Source organism: Erpetoichthys calabaricus, chromosome 2 (assembly GCF_900747795.2).
Source record: "Erpetoichthys calabaricus chromosome 2, fErpCal1.3, whole genome shotgun sequence".
Taxonomy (NCBI): domain Eukaryota; kingdom Metazoa; phylum Chordata; class Cladistia; order Polypteriformes; family Polypteridae; genus Erpetoichthys; species Erpetoichthys calabaricus.
In genome coordinates, this window is record NC_041395.2 from 7,860,567 (window position 1) to 7,875,068 (window position 14,502).

A 14,502-nucleotide genomic window follows, 5' to 3' on the forward strand; every position below is an offset into this window, starting at 1 on the left:
GAGAGCAAAATCCAGCATGGTAGTTAAACAGCTGTAGACGTTAATACAGGGGGCATGTAGGGGTATTACAGTGGATTCAGATGGCACTGAGACCCTTCACTTTCACACACACTTAAGTTAAATGGATACAATTTGTCTAATTGTGCCCATCAATATATACTCAGTAAACCATAAATTAAAATAGTCTGCACATTTTTTAAGATTCCAAAACTGACCTCTCCCCTTCATAGACATATTCAGACCCCTAATTCTGTTGCATAAGCTTCTTTGGTAGCAGTTCCACTTTTGGGTCCTCATGGGCGAGTCTCTACAAGTTTGGCACACATGGATCTGGGCAGTTGATCCCATTCTTCCTGACCAATCTTTCCAAGCTCTGTTTGATTAATTGGGAGGCATCTGTAAGCAGCCGTCTACAGGTATCTCCACAGATGTTCTCTGAGGGTTACGTTTGGGCTTTGGCTGGACCACTCTAGGACACTTAGAGACTTTTCACTCCTAGTCAGTTATGTGCGTCATCACTTCTTCCTCTCAATGCTTGTTTGCATGACTGAGCAGAGTGCGGAGAGTGATATTGAAGAGTGACTGATGAACAAGACCCTAATGCCCTCCGTTGTTGTTTTTCTGCACAGTACCTGAAAAGAAGCATTGTAAGGAGCCTGAAGCACCTGTGAATGGCTACTACATACTTTCAAGGGGTCCTGGTGATACCATCATCGCGGCTCAGTTCTTCTGCAACAACACATTTGCTCTGAGTGGAAATCCCCAGCGCACCTGCCAGCAGGATGGCACCTGGAGTGGAAAAACCCCTGTGTGTGTCAAAGGTAAGGAGTCCTGGCCATCAGGTGTCATTAACAGCAGAACTTCAGGAGAATGAGCCATGGCACCTGGAGTGGAAAAACCCCTGTGTGTGTCAAAGGTAACGAGCCCTGGTCATCAGGAGTCATTAACAGCAGAACTTCAGGAGAATGAGCCATTTAGCCCAACAAGTTCACTGAGGTTGTCCAAAATAACATCGCGGCGAGAACTGAAGGTCCTAAAAGTCCTGCCACACTACTTGGTGTAACGTAATCCACGTGTCTATAGCTCCTACTGCATAGACATATGCCCTGAAGGAGATTCCAACTCCGATCCACTGTTTTTGATGAAGACTTTAGTGTATTTTAAAAACCTGGACCTACTGGACTTGTTCCTTTCATAATTTTAAACATTTCAATCGTGTCACCACCCCAATCTCCGCTTTCTTACCCTGAATAAGTTCCGGTTCTTCAGTCTGTCCTCCTGGCTCATAGCTCTTAGTCTTTTGTTGCCACCCACTTTTTCACATGTGACTGACTTGGAGACCCACCGGGGGGCGCTGATATTGATGAATCGAGCGCAATCATTTATCAGAGCCGAGGTCTGGGGTAGGGGCAGAGCCGTAGCGTGCCGAAAAGAAAAATTAGCGCCACTCTTCAATTGAAATAGATAAAACAAATGTATTGTATCCACTCACATTAGGAATATGTACATCATTTTCATTGCTTTCTTCACTTACATTTTCACTTCCAGTTGAAAGCCATTGTTTTAAAGTATTTGAGTGTCTTTCGGAACTTGTTTTTTCTTTCAGATTTTGTGATTCCGACTTCTTTTTAGGACCCATTTTCTGTCATGAATGAAATAGGAATAAGTACGATAGCTACAGAAAATCAAATTATTTTCATTTTGGATTATTAAACGTCTGTTCAACATTTATTATTAGAAAGAATAAAAACATTTGATCATATTTCCTTTTTTCTTTTATTTATCCAAATCTATAAAACCATATAAACTAACATCCATCCATCCATTATCCAACCCGCTATATCCTAACTACAGGGTCACGGGGGTCTGCTGGAGCCAATCCCAGCCAACACAGGGTGCTAGGCAGGAAACAAACCCGGGGCAAGACGCCAGCCCACCACAGGGCACACACACACAAACCAAGCACACACTGGGGACAATTTAGAATCGCCAATGCACCTAACCTGCATGTAGCTGCTGAAATATAAGGTGTCATCAGGCACGGGTAAGACACGCGTCAAAAAGAATTCTCAGAGTCCAAGAGTTCGTTTTAAAGGTATTTAGTGAAAGTTAAAAGCAAATAATCCACACAAGAATAAAAGAAAAAATAGTTACACACGTAGAATAAAAGGCAAAAAAAAGGGAAAAATGTATCTTCTTTAAACTTAGCTTTTCTTGAAAGATTTTAGTTATTTCTATACTTAAAGGTTCTTAATTTCTTCTTCTGTATGCCTTAGCGTACGGTGTGTTACTTAAATAAACAGGTTTTCTTTACTTGTTATTTCTCAAAATTTCTCAGATTAATAAAGTATCTATCTATCTATCTATCTATCTATCTATCTATCTATCTATCTATCTATCTATCTATCTATCTATCTATCTATCTATCTATCTATCTATTATATAGTGCCTTTCATATCTATCTATCTATCTATCTATCTATCTATCTATCTATCTATCTATCTATCTATCTATCTATCTATCTATCTATCTATTATATAGTGCCTTTCATATCTATCTATCTATCTATCTATCTATCTATCTATCTATCTATCTATCTATCTATCTATCTATCTATCTATCTATCTATCTATCTATCTATCTATTATATAGTGCCTTTCATATCTATCTATCTATCTATCTATCTATCTATCTATCTATCTATCTATCTATCTATCTATCTATCTATCTATCTATCTATTATATAGTGCCTTTCATATCTATCTATCTATCTATCTATCTATCTATCTATCTATCTATCTATCTATCTATTATATAGTGCCTTTCATATCTATCTATCTATCTATCTATCTATCTATCTATCTATCTATCTATCTATCTATCTATCTATCTATCTATCTATTACACAGTGCCTTTCATTTCTATCTATCTATCTATCTATCTATCTATCTATCTATCTATCTATCTATCTATCTATCTATCTATCTATCTATCTATCTATCTATTATATAGTGCCTTTCATATCTATCTATCTATCTATCTATCTATCTATCTATCTATCTATCTATCTATCTATCTATTACACAGTGCCTTTCATTTCTATCTATCTATCTATCTATCTATCTATCTATCTATCTATCTATCTATCTATCTATCTATCTATCTATCTATCTATCTATCTATCTATCTATCTATCTATTATATAGTGCCTTTCATATCTATCTATCTATCTATCTATCTATCTATCTATCTATCTATCTATCTATCTATCTATCTATCTATCTATCTATCTATCTATCTATTACATAGTGCCTTTCATTTCTATCTATCTATCTATCTATCTATCTATCTATCTATCTATCTATCTATCTATCTATCTATCTATCTATCTATCTATCTATCTATCTATACACTCAATGGCTCGTAAGCCGGTTGGCACGTTGGCAAGTGCCCAGGCACGGTCACGTGCGCTCACGGTTAAAAACTGTATGCCTCTACACCTTACACAAGGCAAGCCTGTCACTAACTAACTGAAGAATAATGTTTACTCCAAGCTGTTAGAAATGGTAAGAATATACCAATACGATTCTATTTACGGGGGTTAAAGGAGCCTCCCATTATTTATGCATTGTCATCTAAGAAATATTCATGAATGAACAATGAACAAGGAAAATGGCTCTTACACTGCATGTCTTTGGACTGTGGGAGGAAACCCACGCAGACACGGGGAGAACATACAAACTCCACGCAGGGAGGACCCGGGAAGCAAACCTGGGGCTCCTAACTGCGAGGCAGCGGCACTAGCACTACGCTACTGTGCCACCCCGTAAACTAATATACTGCACGTATATAATATACTTAACGTACCAGCAGAAACCCACTGAGCGCGTATAGAGATACGAGTAGGTGGAGGATCACAACGAGAGCGTCATGACTGCTTGTACATCGCACATCCGACAAAAAAAGGCACGCAGCGCTCAGTTGTGCGTTTACATCTCAGTGGCGCGTGTGGCGGTTTTCTAGCAGTGCGTCATCATCATTGTTACTTTGCTTAGAACTGCACTTTTATTTTCAATAATTCGGATGTGATTGTAAAATGTAATATAAACACATTTCAATGTGCAAGTTGTTTACGAAATCATAAAAGTAAAGGGAAATATCTTTATCTATGTTTTTATTTTATTTTTTTAGATATAGTCGGACTCACCTCGACGCACAGCTTGGACTCTGGAACCAATCTCCTTGAGAGGGGCTGGACTCTGTACCACTCTGGAGTTGCCCCCGGTGAGAGGCGCCGAGCGGGTGTGGGTATACTTATTGCCCCCCGACTTGGAGCCTGTACATTGGGGTTTACCCCGGTGGACGAGAGGATAGCCTCCCTTCGCCTTCGGGTGGGGGGACAGGTCCTAACTGTTGTTTGTGCGTATGCACCGAACAGCAGTTCGGAGTACCCACCCTTTTTGGAGTCCCTGGAGGGGGTGCTAGAGGGCATACCTTCTGGGGACTCCCTCGTTCTGCTGGGAGACTTCAATGCTCACGACGTGGGCAATGACAGTGAGACCTGGAAGGGCGTGATTGGGAGGAATGGCCCCCCGATCTGAACCCGAGCGGTGTTTTGTTATTGGACTTCTGTGCTCGTCACGGATTGTCCATAACGAACACCATGTTCAAGCATAGGGGTGTTCATATGTGCACTTGGCACCAGGATACCCTAGGCCTCAGTTCGATGATCGACTTTGTGGTCGTGTCGTCGGACTTGCGGCCACATGTCTTGGACACTCGGGTGAAGAGAGGGGCGGAGCTGTCAACTGATCACCACCTGGTGGTGAGTTGGCTTCGATGGTGGGGGAGGATGCCGGTCAGGCGTGGTAGGCCCAAACGTGTTGTGAGGGTCTGCTGGGAACGTCTGGCAGAGCCCCCTGTCAGAAGTAGCTTCAACTCCCACCTCCGGCAGAACTTCGACCACATCCCGAGGGAGGTGGGGGACATTGAGTCCGAATGGGCCATGTTCCGTGCCTCTATTGTTGAGGCAGCTGACCGGAGCTGTGGCCGTAAAGTGGTCGGTGCCTGTCGTGGCGGCAATCCCCGAACCCGTTGGTGGACATCGGTGGTGAAGGATGCCGTCAACCTGAAGAAGGAGTCCTACCGGTCCATTTTGTCCTGTGGGACTCTGGAGGCAGCTGATAGGTACCGGCAGGCCAAGCGAAATGCGGCTTTGGTGGTTGCTGAGGCAAAAACTCGGGCGTGGGAGGAGTTTGGGGAGGCCATGGAGAACAACTTCTGGACGGCTTCGAGGAGATTCTGGTCCACCATCCGGCGTCTCAGGAAGGGGAAGCAGTGCAGTGTCAACACTGTATATGGTGGGGATGGTGCGCTGCTGACCTCGACTCGGGACGTTGTGGGTCGGTGGGGGGAATACTTCGAAGACCTCCTCAATCCCATTAACATGCCTTCCAATTAGGAAGCAGAGCCTGGGGACTCAGAGGTGGGCTCCCCCATCTCTGGGACTGAGGTCACCGAGGTGGTCAAAAAACTCCTTGGTGTCAGGGCCCCAGGGGTGGATGAGATACGCCCGGAGTTCCTCAAGGCTCTGGATGTTGTAGGACTGTCTTGGTTGACACGCCTCTGGAACATCGCATGGACATCAGGGACAGTGCCTCTGGATTGGCAGACCGGGGTGGTCCCCCTCTTTAAGAAGGGGGATCGGAGGGTGTGTTCCAACTACAGAGGGATCACACTCCTCAGCCTCCCTGGAAAAGTCTATTCAGGGGTCCTGGAGAGAAGGGTCCGTCGGATAGTCGAACCTCGGATTCAGGAGGAACAGTGTGGTTTTCGTCCTCGTCACGGAACAGTGGACCAGCTCTATACCCTTAGCAGGGTCCTGTAGGGTGCATGAGAGTTTGCCCAACCAGTCTACATGTGTTTTGTGGACTTGGAAAAGGCATTCGACCGTGTCCCTCGGGGAATCCTGTGGGGGGTACTCCGGGAGTATGGGGTACCGGACCCCCTGATAAGGGCTGTTCGGTCCCTGTACGATCGGTGCCAGAGCTTGGTCCGCATTGCCGGCAGTAAGTCGAACCCGTTTCCAGTGAGAGTTGGACTCCTCCAGGGCTGCCCTTTGTCACCGATTCTGTTCATAACTTTTATGGACAGAATTTCTAGGCACAGCCAGGGCGTTGAGGGGGTCTGGTTTGGTGGGCTCAGGATTGGGTCACTGCTTTTTGCAGATGATGTTGTCCTGTTTGCTTCATCAGGCCGTGATCTTCAGCTCTCTCTGGATCGGTTTGCAGCCGAGTGTGAAGCGGCTGGGATGAGAATCAGCACCTCCAAATCCGAGACCATGGTCCTCAGCCGGAAAAGGGTGGAGTGCCCTCTCAGGGTTGGTAGCGAGATCCTGCCCCAAGTGGAGGAGTTCAAGTATCTCGGGGTCTTGTTCACGAGTGAGGGAAGAATGGAGTGTGAGATCGACAGGCGGATCGGTGCGGCATCCGCAGTAATGCAGGCTCTGCATCGGTCTGTCGTGGTGAAAAAGGAGCTGAGCCGCAAGGCAAAGCTCTCAATTTACCAGTCGATCTATGTTCCTACCCTCACCTATGGTCATGAGCTATGGGTAGTGACCAAAAGAACGAGATTGCGAATACAAGCGGCTGAAATGAGTTTCCTCCTCAGGGTGTCTGGGCTCTCCCTTAAAGATAGGGTGAGAAGCTCAGTCATCTGGGAAGGGCTCAGAGTAGAACCGCTGCTCCTCCGCATCGAGAGAAGTCAGATGAGGTGGCTCGGGCATCTGATCAGGATGCCTCCTGGACGCCTCTCTGGTGAGGTGTTCCGGACACGTCTAACCGGGAGGAGGCCCCGGGGAAGACCCAGGACACGTTGGAGGGACTATGTCTCCCGGCTGGCCTGGGAACGCCTTGGGATTCTCCCGGAAGAGCTAGAAGAAGTGGCCGGGGAGAGGGAAGTCTGGGCATCTCTGCTCAAGCTGCTGCCCCCGCGACCCGACCTCGGATAAGTGGGAGACAATGGATGGATGGATGGATGGATAACCTGAAATAACCACGTCGTTGACCTTTCGAGGATCGGTGCCTGGTGTGGTTCACAGTTCGCACCTCCCATGCTACGGCTCTGCTGGTGGGGGATCAAGCACGATTGTCAGAGCCGTAAATCCACTCATAACCCACATGACCATATCCATTAAAGACAATAATAATAATAATAATATTTGTTCTGCCTCACTCCATGCAACACAGCCGCTGAGAGATTAGATAGGTAGATAGGTCTGAAAGGCACTATATGATAGATAGATAGATAGATAGATAGATAGATAGATAGATAGATAGATAGATAGATAGATAGATAGATAGATAGATAGATAGATAGATAGATAGATAGATAGATAGATAGATAGATAGATAGATAGATAGATAGATAGATAGATAGATAGATAGATACTTTATTAATCCTAAGGGGACATTCCCATACTCCAGCAGCAGCATACTGATAATAACAATATTAAATTAAAGAGTAATAACAATGCAGATATACAGACAGACAATAACTTTGTATAATGTTAATGTTTACCCCCCCGGGTGGAATTGAAGAGTCACATAGTGTGATGGAGGACCGATCTCCTCAGTCTGTCAGTGGAGCAGGACGGTGACAGCAGTCTGTTGCTGAAGCTGCTCCTCTGTCTGGAGATGATCCTGTTTAGTGGATGCAGAGGATTCTCCATGATTGACAGGAGTCTGCTCAGTGCCCGTCGCTCTGCCACAGATGTCAAACTGTCCAGCTCCGTGCCCACAATAGAGCCTGCCTTCCTCACCAGTTTGTCCAGACGTGAGGCGTCTTTCCTCTTAATGCTGCCTCCCCAGCACACCACTGCGTAGAAGAGGGCGCTCGCCACAACCGTCTGATAGAACATCTGCAGCATCTTATTACAGATGTTGAAGGACGCCAGCCTTCTAAGGTAGTATAACCGGCTCTGTCCTCTCTTGCACAGCGCATCAGTATTGGCAGTCCAGTCCAGTTTATCATCCAGCTGCACTCCCAGATATTTATAGGTCTGCACCCTCTGCACACAGTCACCTCTGATGATCATGGGGTCCATGAGGGGTCTGGGCCTCCTAAAATCCACCACCAGCTCTTTGGTTTTGCTGGTGTTCAGGTGTAGGTGGTTTGAGTTGCACCATTTAACAAAGTCATTGATTAGGTCCCTATACTCCTCCTCCAGCCCATTCCTGATACAGCCCACGATAGCAGTGTCATCAGCGAACTTTTGCACGTGGCAGGACTCCGAGTTGTATTGGAAGTCTGATGTATATAGGCTGAACAGGACCAGAGAAAGTACAGTCCCCTGCGGCGCTCCTGTGCTGCTGACCACAATGTCAGACGTGCAGTTCCCGAGACGCACATACTGAGGTCTGTCTTTAAGATAGTCCACGATCCATGCCACTAGGTATAAATCTACTCCCATCTCTGTCAGCTTGTCCCTGAGGAGCAGAGGTTGGATGGTGTTGAAGGCGCTAGAGAAGTCTAGAAACATAATTCTTACAGCACCACTGCCTCTGTCCAAGTAAGAGAGGGATCGGTGTAGCATATAGATGATGGCAAAATTACATGAGAGATAATAAAATACGTAATACACGTTGATCTTAACCAATACATTTTTATATTTGTTTATTAGTCATATGCGTAGAATTTCTCCTTATTTTCAGTTCAGTGTTTTAGTGTTCACGGTTTTTAGAATAGTGTAATTTTAATTTTGCTAACAATTTGAATGTAGACCCCTCTTGATCTTGAGGCCCTAGGCTGAAGCCTAGTTAGCCTATAGGAAACCCGGCCCTGAATATGCCTGACTACACAAAGATGAATGACCTCTTTATGGATGCTTTGTAAATCTTACTAAGATCAAAAGAAGCCTTTGTTAAGGTCTTGTTACATAAATGTATATGAGTAATAGAGACATTTCTGCAGTACCTAAACCAAAGTGTTACCAGTATTTCTTTGAAAAATGTTATGTTGAAGAAATCTGAACTGTAATTAGTGACAGACCCTCCACATCCAACAACAAAAAACAGAACCGGAATGTTTTCATCACTTGCAACTGGGTTTCTCTTAACGGGGTCTCTGAAATATATCAAGAGTTTGTAGAGGGGTTGTGATGAAGATGTTTGGCGTCAGATGCTCCCTAATAATGAATTTATTTTTCCTCCCCAGGTTGTCGAGAACCCAAAGTCTCAGATATGGTGAGACAGAAGGTTTTGCCTCCGCACGTTACATCGAGGTTTGCCTATTTCTTTATAAAATGTCTCTAAAATTACAAGGTGGCCTGCATGTCTAGAGGGCTTAAACAGAATTTGGTTACCCATATAATGTCCAAATTACTAAATGATGTGCATGTGTTTCCTTTGTTGAGGTGTATTGTTGGTGGGCTTGCAGTTGAAACTCGATCCGTATGAGTGAGTGAATGTCCATTACCGTCTATATCGATGATCTCATCCGATGGCATTTCATTGCAGTAGCGTGTTTCACTTGTTAGCAGTATTCCAGAAATGTAGTCAAGAAAATAAGAAATGTGACAAATGAGAGGAAGCCATTCAGCCCATCCAGGACGTTTCTTTAGCTAATAGCTAAGCCGTCCCAAACACAGAGCATGAAGGTCAAAAATTCCAAAATACACCAAAGGGGCAAGCACAGCAAAAACACAATTAACTCACCGACTTCCAAGAGCATTTATTAAACAATGAACCTCCAGGAAGTGTCGGAGTCCCTCCGGGTTTTATACAGCCATGGACAAAAGTTTTGAGAATGACCCAAGTGTTGGTTTTCACAAAGTCTGCTGTTTCAGTGATTTTAGATCTTTGTGTGAGATGTTTCTCTGGTATACTGAAGTAGAATTACAGGCATTTCAGAAGTTTCAAAGGCTTTTATTGACAATGGAATGAAGTTTATAAGCAGAGTCCATACTGTGCATCTGGAAAGTATTCACAGCGCATCACTTTTTCCACATTTTGTTATGTTACATCCTTATTCCAAAATGGATTAAATTCATTTTGTTCTTCAGAATTCTACACACAACATCCCATAATGACAACGTGAAAAAAGTTTACTTGAGGTTTTTGCAAATTTATTAAAAATAAAAAAACTGAGAAATCCCATGTCCATAAGTATTCACAGCCTTTGCTCAATACTTTGTCGTTGCCCCTTTGGCAGCAATTACAGCCTCAAGTCTTTTTGAATATGATGCCACAAGCTTGGCACACCTATCCTTGGCCAGTTTCGCCCATTTCTCTTTGCAGCACCTCTCAAGCTCCATCAGGTTGGATGGGAAGCGTCGGTGCACAGCCATTTTAAGATCTCTCCAGAGATGTTCGATCGGATTCAAGTCTGGGCTCTGGCTGGGCCACTCAAGGACATTCACAGAGTTGTCCTGAAGCCACTCCTTTGATATCTTGGCTGTGTGCTTAGGGTCGTTGTCCTGCTGAAAGATGAACCGTCGCCCCAGTCTGAGGTCAAGAGCGCTCTGGAGCAGGTTTTCATCCAGGATGTCTCTGTACATTGCTGCAGTCATCTTTCCCTTTATCCTGACTAGTCTCCCAGTTCCTGCCGCTGAAAAACATTCCCACAGCATAATGCTGCCACCACCATGCTTCACTGTAGGGATGGTATTGGCCTGGTGATGCGCGGTGCCTGGTTTCCTCCAAACGTGACGCCTGGCATTCACACCAAAGAGTTCAATCTTTGTCTCATCAGACCAGAGAATTTTCTTTCTCATGGTCTGAGAGTCCTTCAGGTGCCTTTTGTCAAACTCCAGGCGGGCTGCCATGTGCCTTTTAATAAGTAGTGGCTTCCGTCTGGCCACTATACCATACAGGCCTGATTGGTGGATTGCTGCAGATATGGTTGTCATTCTGGAAGGTTCTCCTCTTTTCATAGAGGACCTCTGGAGCTCTGACAGAGTGACCATTGGGTTCTTGGTCACCTCCCTGACTAAGGCCCTTCTCCCCCGATCGCTCAGTTTAGATGGCCGGCCAGCTCTAGGAAGAGTTCTGGTGGTTTTGAACTTCTTCCACTTATGGATGATGGAGGCCACTGTGCTCATTGGGACCTTCAAAGCAGCAGAAATGTTTCTGTAACCTTCCCCAGATTTGTGCCTCGAGACAATCCTGTCTTGGAGGTCTACAGACAATTCCTTTGACTTCATGCTTGGTTTGTGCTCTGACATGAATTGTCAACTGTGGGACCTTCTATAGACAGGTGTGTGCCTTTCCAAATCATGTCCAACCAACTGAATTTACCACAGGTGGACTCCAATGAAGCTGCAGAAACATCTCAAGGATGATCAGGGGAAACAGGATGGACCTGAGCTCAATTCTGAGCTTCATGGCAAAGGCTGTGAATACTTATGTACATGTGCTTTCTCAATTTTGAATAAATTTGCAAAAACCTCAAGTAAACTTTTTTCACGTTGTCATTATGGGGTGTTGTGTGTAGAATTCTGAGGAAAAAAATGAATTTAATCCATTTTGGAATAAAGGTGTAAAATAACAAAATGTAGAAAAAAGTGATGCGCTGGGAATACTTTCTGGATGCACTGTATATATGTCCTCCCTGACCATCGGACCTTACTTTTATTCTTTGTTAATCAGTGTTCCCTTATTTTAATTCCTACTTGTTTTGTCTTTTTGTCTCTTTCGTCATCATGTAAAGCACTTTGAGCTCCATCATTTGTATGAAAATGTGTTATATAAATAAATGTTTTTATATTTCTTAAATGACAAAATGCTGTCCTAGTAATCTGATTAATATGTGATTTAAAATTCAGGTCAGAGTCAATAGTTACCCCTCAATTCTTTACCTCTGTCTTGACTTTTAAGCCTACTGAATCAAGTTTATTTCTAATAACCTCATTATATCCATTTTTACCAATCACCAAAATTTCTTGTTTCTTCTTATTTCGTTTTGAAAAAGACTACTCGTCCACTCAGAAACACAAGTAAGACATTGGGGTCAGTGAGCAAAGAGAGTCGGGGTCATCAGGTGCTATTGATAAATACAGTTGTGCGTCATCAGCAGAGCTGTGGTAACACACATACATAAGCCGTTATTCAGACTAGCAGGGTTATGACAATAGAGAGGTGGGCCGTACAAACAGGATTTTAGGAATTTGTGCAAGTTTTTAAAAGACACAAATCTTGGCACAAGGTTTTAAAATAGCAAAATGTGAAAAAGTGAAGGGGTCCAAAAACTTTTTAAAGGCACCCGACTATGCAGAGCACCCTGAAATCCAACTTTACATCCCAACTCTCCCAGCATGCGCTTCACTTCTGTTCAGCTTGGCCAAACTCAGGCTAAAGGTGCATCACCTGACATCTTTCCATGCGTTTTCTATTCCACATCCCAGAGATGTGAAGGTAATGCTGGTGAGGTTGAAGAATTTGCATTGGCACAGTATGAGTGAGTTTAAATGTGCCCAGCTAAGGACTGGCATCCCATCATGGGCTGATTCCTGCGTGTGTCCAGTGCTGCTGGGGTTGGCTTTGGCTCACTGAGGATTAAGTGGATAAATGGATTTGTGCAGACCTGGAAACTTTCTTCTATCAAATGCATGCAGCATCTTGCTTTTACAGGTTCCACAGTTATTGAATTGAATGTTGATAAAATAACTGATGTGTCACCAATGACATAAATCTGCTTTTTTTATCATTTTTGCCATTGCACCAAACTGAATGGAAGGCAGAATGTATAAGTAAAGTAAAATGTATGACATCCTAATATGGGAAAAAAAAATTACTTCCTTTTCCAGGACGACCCCAGTGCACAAGTTCTACTCCTTCTACTCTTCTTCTTCCTCTTCTACTTCGATTAAACTGCAGAACGAGGTGTCGCCAACCAAAGGCCCACCAGTGGTGGAAGAATTACCACCTGGCTTTCATCCCCTCTACACACAGCTGGAATACGAATGTGCGTCACCCTTCTACCATCAGACTGGAAGCACCCGCCGCAAGTGTCTGAAGACTGGCAGATGGAGTGGTCGTCATGCCACCTGCCTTCCAGGTAAGTGCTCTCTAGATCATGAGCTTGACACTGCAGACCTAGCTAACACCAATAGGCCACAACATTAAAACCAACTGCCTAATATTGTGTAATGACCCCTCTTGTACTTTCAAAACATGCATGGACTCCTGTGAAGGTGTCCTGAGGTATCGGGCACCACTCTTAACATTGGCCAATTCTGAGGAGGTGCCTCACACCATCACCCTCTGCTTCCTGTGTCTGAGCCAATTCTGCACCCCCCCACCCTGAACTCCATCCATCCATCCATCCATTATCCAACCCGCTATATCCTAACTACAGGGTCACGGTGTTCTGCTGAAGCCTATCCCAGCCAACACAGGGCGTAAGGCAGGAAACAAACTTTGGGTAGGGCGCCAGCCCACCGCAGACACCCTGAACTGCCACTTCTTTTAGTCTGATGCCCACCCTCTCATGTGGCACCTTATCAAATGCTTCCTGAAATTCAAGATAAATAATCTCATCTGCTCCACTCTGATCGTATCCTTTTGTTTCCTCCTCATAGAATTCCAGTCTGTTAGTAAAACATGACCTCCCTCTTCTGACCCCGTGCTGACTGTCCTGTCCTTGCCATGTGTTGCTCAGTCTTATCCTTAATAATTCCTTTCATTAATTTTCTTGTGATGCAAGTTAAACTTACTGGCCTGCAGTTACTTAGATCTCCCCTGTCACCCTTTTTATATAACAGGATGATATTTTCCATTTTCCAGTCCTTCAGAATCTCTCCAGTGCGCAGTGACTTACTAAATATATGTGTCAGTGGTTTATCTCTGCACTCGCTAGCCTCCTTAAGAACTCGAGGGTCAATATAATCTGGTCCTGGTGATTTGTTTGATTTCAGCTTATTTAATCTCAGCAGCTCTTCTCTCTCTACAATCCCTCAGTACCTCCTTAGTAGTCCCTGTTACTGCTCTGAGGTTATCCACTTGCTCACTTGTGAAGACCTCAGAAAAATGTAAGTTTAAAATGCCCGCTGTTTCACTGTCTGTGTTTTTAAATTCCCCTTTACTATTTCTGATGTACTTCACCTCCTCCTTGACTGTTCTTTTACTACTAAAATACTGAAAGAATCTCTTTGGGTCTTCTTTCGCCTTATCTGCTATATTCCTCTCCAACTTTCTTTTAGCCTCCCTGATATCCTTCATAATGGTTGCCCTCATGTTCTCATGCTCCCTATGATTCACTGTTAAGTCATTAGTCTTATATGCCTTATTCGTCTGTTTTTTCCTTTGCAGCTTCTTTTTTAACTCTTCATTAACCCGCTGTTGAGTTTTTTATATTTACTATTAAATACCAGATTTAGGTATGTATCTGTCCTTCATTACATTTTCAAACTTGTTCCACTGCTCTTCGACTGTCTCCACACTTAAAACCTTATCCCAGTCCATTCTCTTTGGACTTTGCCACATCTGCTCAAAATTTGCCCTACCA

At 44.1% G+C, this 14,502-nt stretch overlaps 1 protein-coding gene across 2 annotated transcripts in view; it reads left to right on the forward strand.

Moving 5' to 3' along the window:
• Window positions 1-14,502, forward strand: part of pamr1b (peptidase domain containing associated with muscle regeneration 1b) — a 214,776-nt gene that overhangs the window by 179,176 nt on the left and 21,098 nt on the right. For both annotated transcript variants that reach the window (XM_051923608.1, XM_051923607.1), the window contains 3 exons: window positions 630-821; window positions 9,214-9,280; window positions 12,803-13,053. In XM_051923608.1, the coding sequence (XP_051779568.1) occupies window positions 630-821; window positions 9,214-9,280; window positions 12,803-13,053 (510 nt within the window). The remainder of the gene's footprint in view (window positions 1-629; window positions 822-9,213; window positions 9,281-12,802; window positions 13,054-14,502) is intronic.